At 55.2% G+C, this 1,147-nt stretch overlaps 1 protein-coding gene across 1 annotated transcript; it reads left to right on the plus strand.

Moving 5' to 3' along the window:
• Nucleotides 1-133: 133 nt before the first annotated feature.
• L226DRAFT_574899 (uncharacterized protein) lies at nucleotides 134-1,095 on the plus strand (the record flags this gene model as incomplete). The annotated part of the gene is made up of 1 exon (XM_067685120.1): nucleotides 134-1,095. A coding segment is annotated over one exon (962 nt), but the record flags the coding sequence as incomplete, so codon positions are not given.
• Between the last annotated feature and the right edge of the window lie 52 nt (nucleotides 1,096-1,147).

Below are 1,147 nucleotides of genomic sequence, written 5' to 3' on the forward strand. Positions count from 1 at the left end.
TATTGATCGACTCCATCGAACCGCCCAAACGGTTGAGCAGCAATTGGCGCAATCCCGGAGGCTTCGTGGTTCAGGCCACATCCCCTCAAGAGGGTCGTTGGAGAGATTGGAGCAAGCAGCGAGGTGCTAAGACATGGCTGATGTCTACGTGGACTCGAGAAGAAGTCTCTTCACTGCAGTGCGTAGCTACTGGTCCCCCATACCGTTAACTCACGTTCAGTCTTTCCACAGGCAACTCCGTCAATCGTTGGACGGTGCCAACTTGGACCTGGCTCCATGGACGCAGCACCCGCAGTGGTACACTCCTCTTGAGTTGTATGATATCCTGGGTCCGTCAGCGAGATCCTGCTTCTGGACTGGATATCAAGAGACGAAGCCGCAGAACGGAACCTCTCTTAATGCAGATGTGCTCCACTGGGAGCTCAGCAAGCTGCTGGGTGACCCGATGCTATTTGCCAATGCGAATGAGTTCTTGAAAGCGATCAATTCCGGTTCAATGACGCAATCAAACCAGCGGTCTTGCTTTCACAAATTTTTCTTCGCTACCCCCGCAGTCAACCCGAAGCGCCGCGTGTCCTACTTGAAATACGAGATCCCTACGGTATTCCTTCGACTCTGTATTGCAACGCATTATCGGCAATACGCCAAGGAGGCGCAGGTGAAACTGTTTGGAACCATGTCTCCCCTCGCCCAGGTCACTGCGAAGCTATTCAAGCCGCTTGTTCTCGACCTTCTCGTTGAGACCGACGAAGGGCTGGGTTGCAAACTCTGGGACAAGAAGACCTTTCGCCTCGGACCCGGTCTTGCGGCTCATCCCTACATCGTGGACCCGAGGAGCTTCAAGCCCCCCAAGACGACCTTCCACCCTGTCGACAATCGCGTCTATGTTGTGCCGGAGGGCTATCCCTCCATCGACGCGTTTGTCGTGACCGAGGGCACGAAGCGCGTCACCCTCCTCCAAATGACGATTGCGCAGAGGCATAACCTGCTGACCGAGGGAGTCCAAGGCGTCATCCAGATGTTTGGTGAGGCAGCTGCAGGAATCCAATGGAGTATCGTGTTTGTTACACCGGAGCAGCAAGGCCAGTCGATAGCGTACGTCCACCACCCGCTACGCGTGGCACGGAAACAGTCCCAGTGGAACAAT

Source organism: Lentinus tigrinus, assembly GCF_003813185.1.
Source record: "Lentinus tigrinus ALCF2SS1-7 unplaced genomic scaffold L226scaffold_38, whole genome shotgun sequence".
Classification (NCBI taxonomy): domain Eukaryota; kingdom Fungi; phylum Basidiomycota; class Agaricomycetes; order Polyporales; family Polyporaceae; genus Lentinus; species Lentinus tigrinus.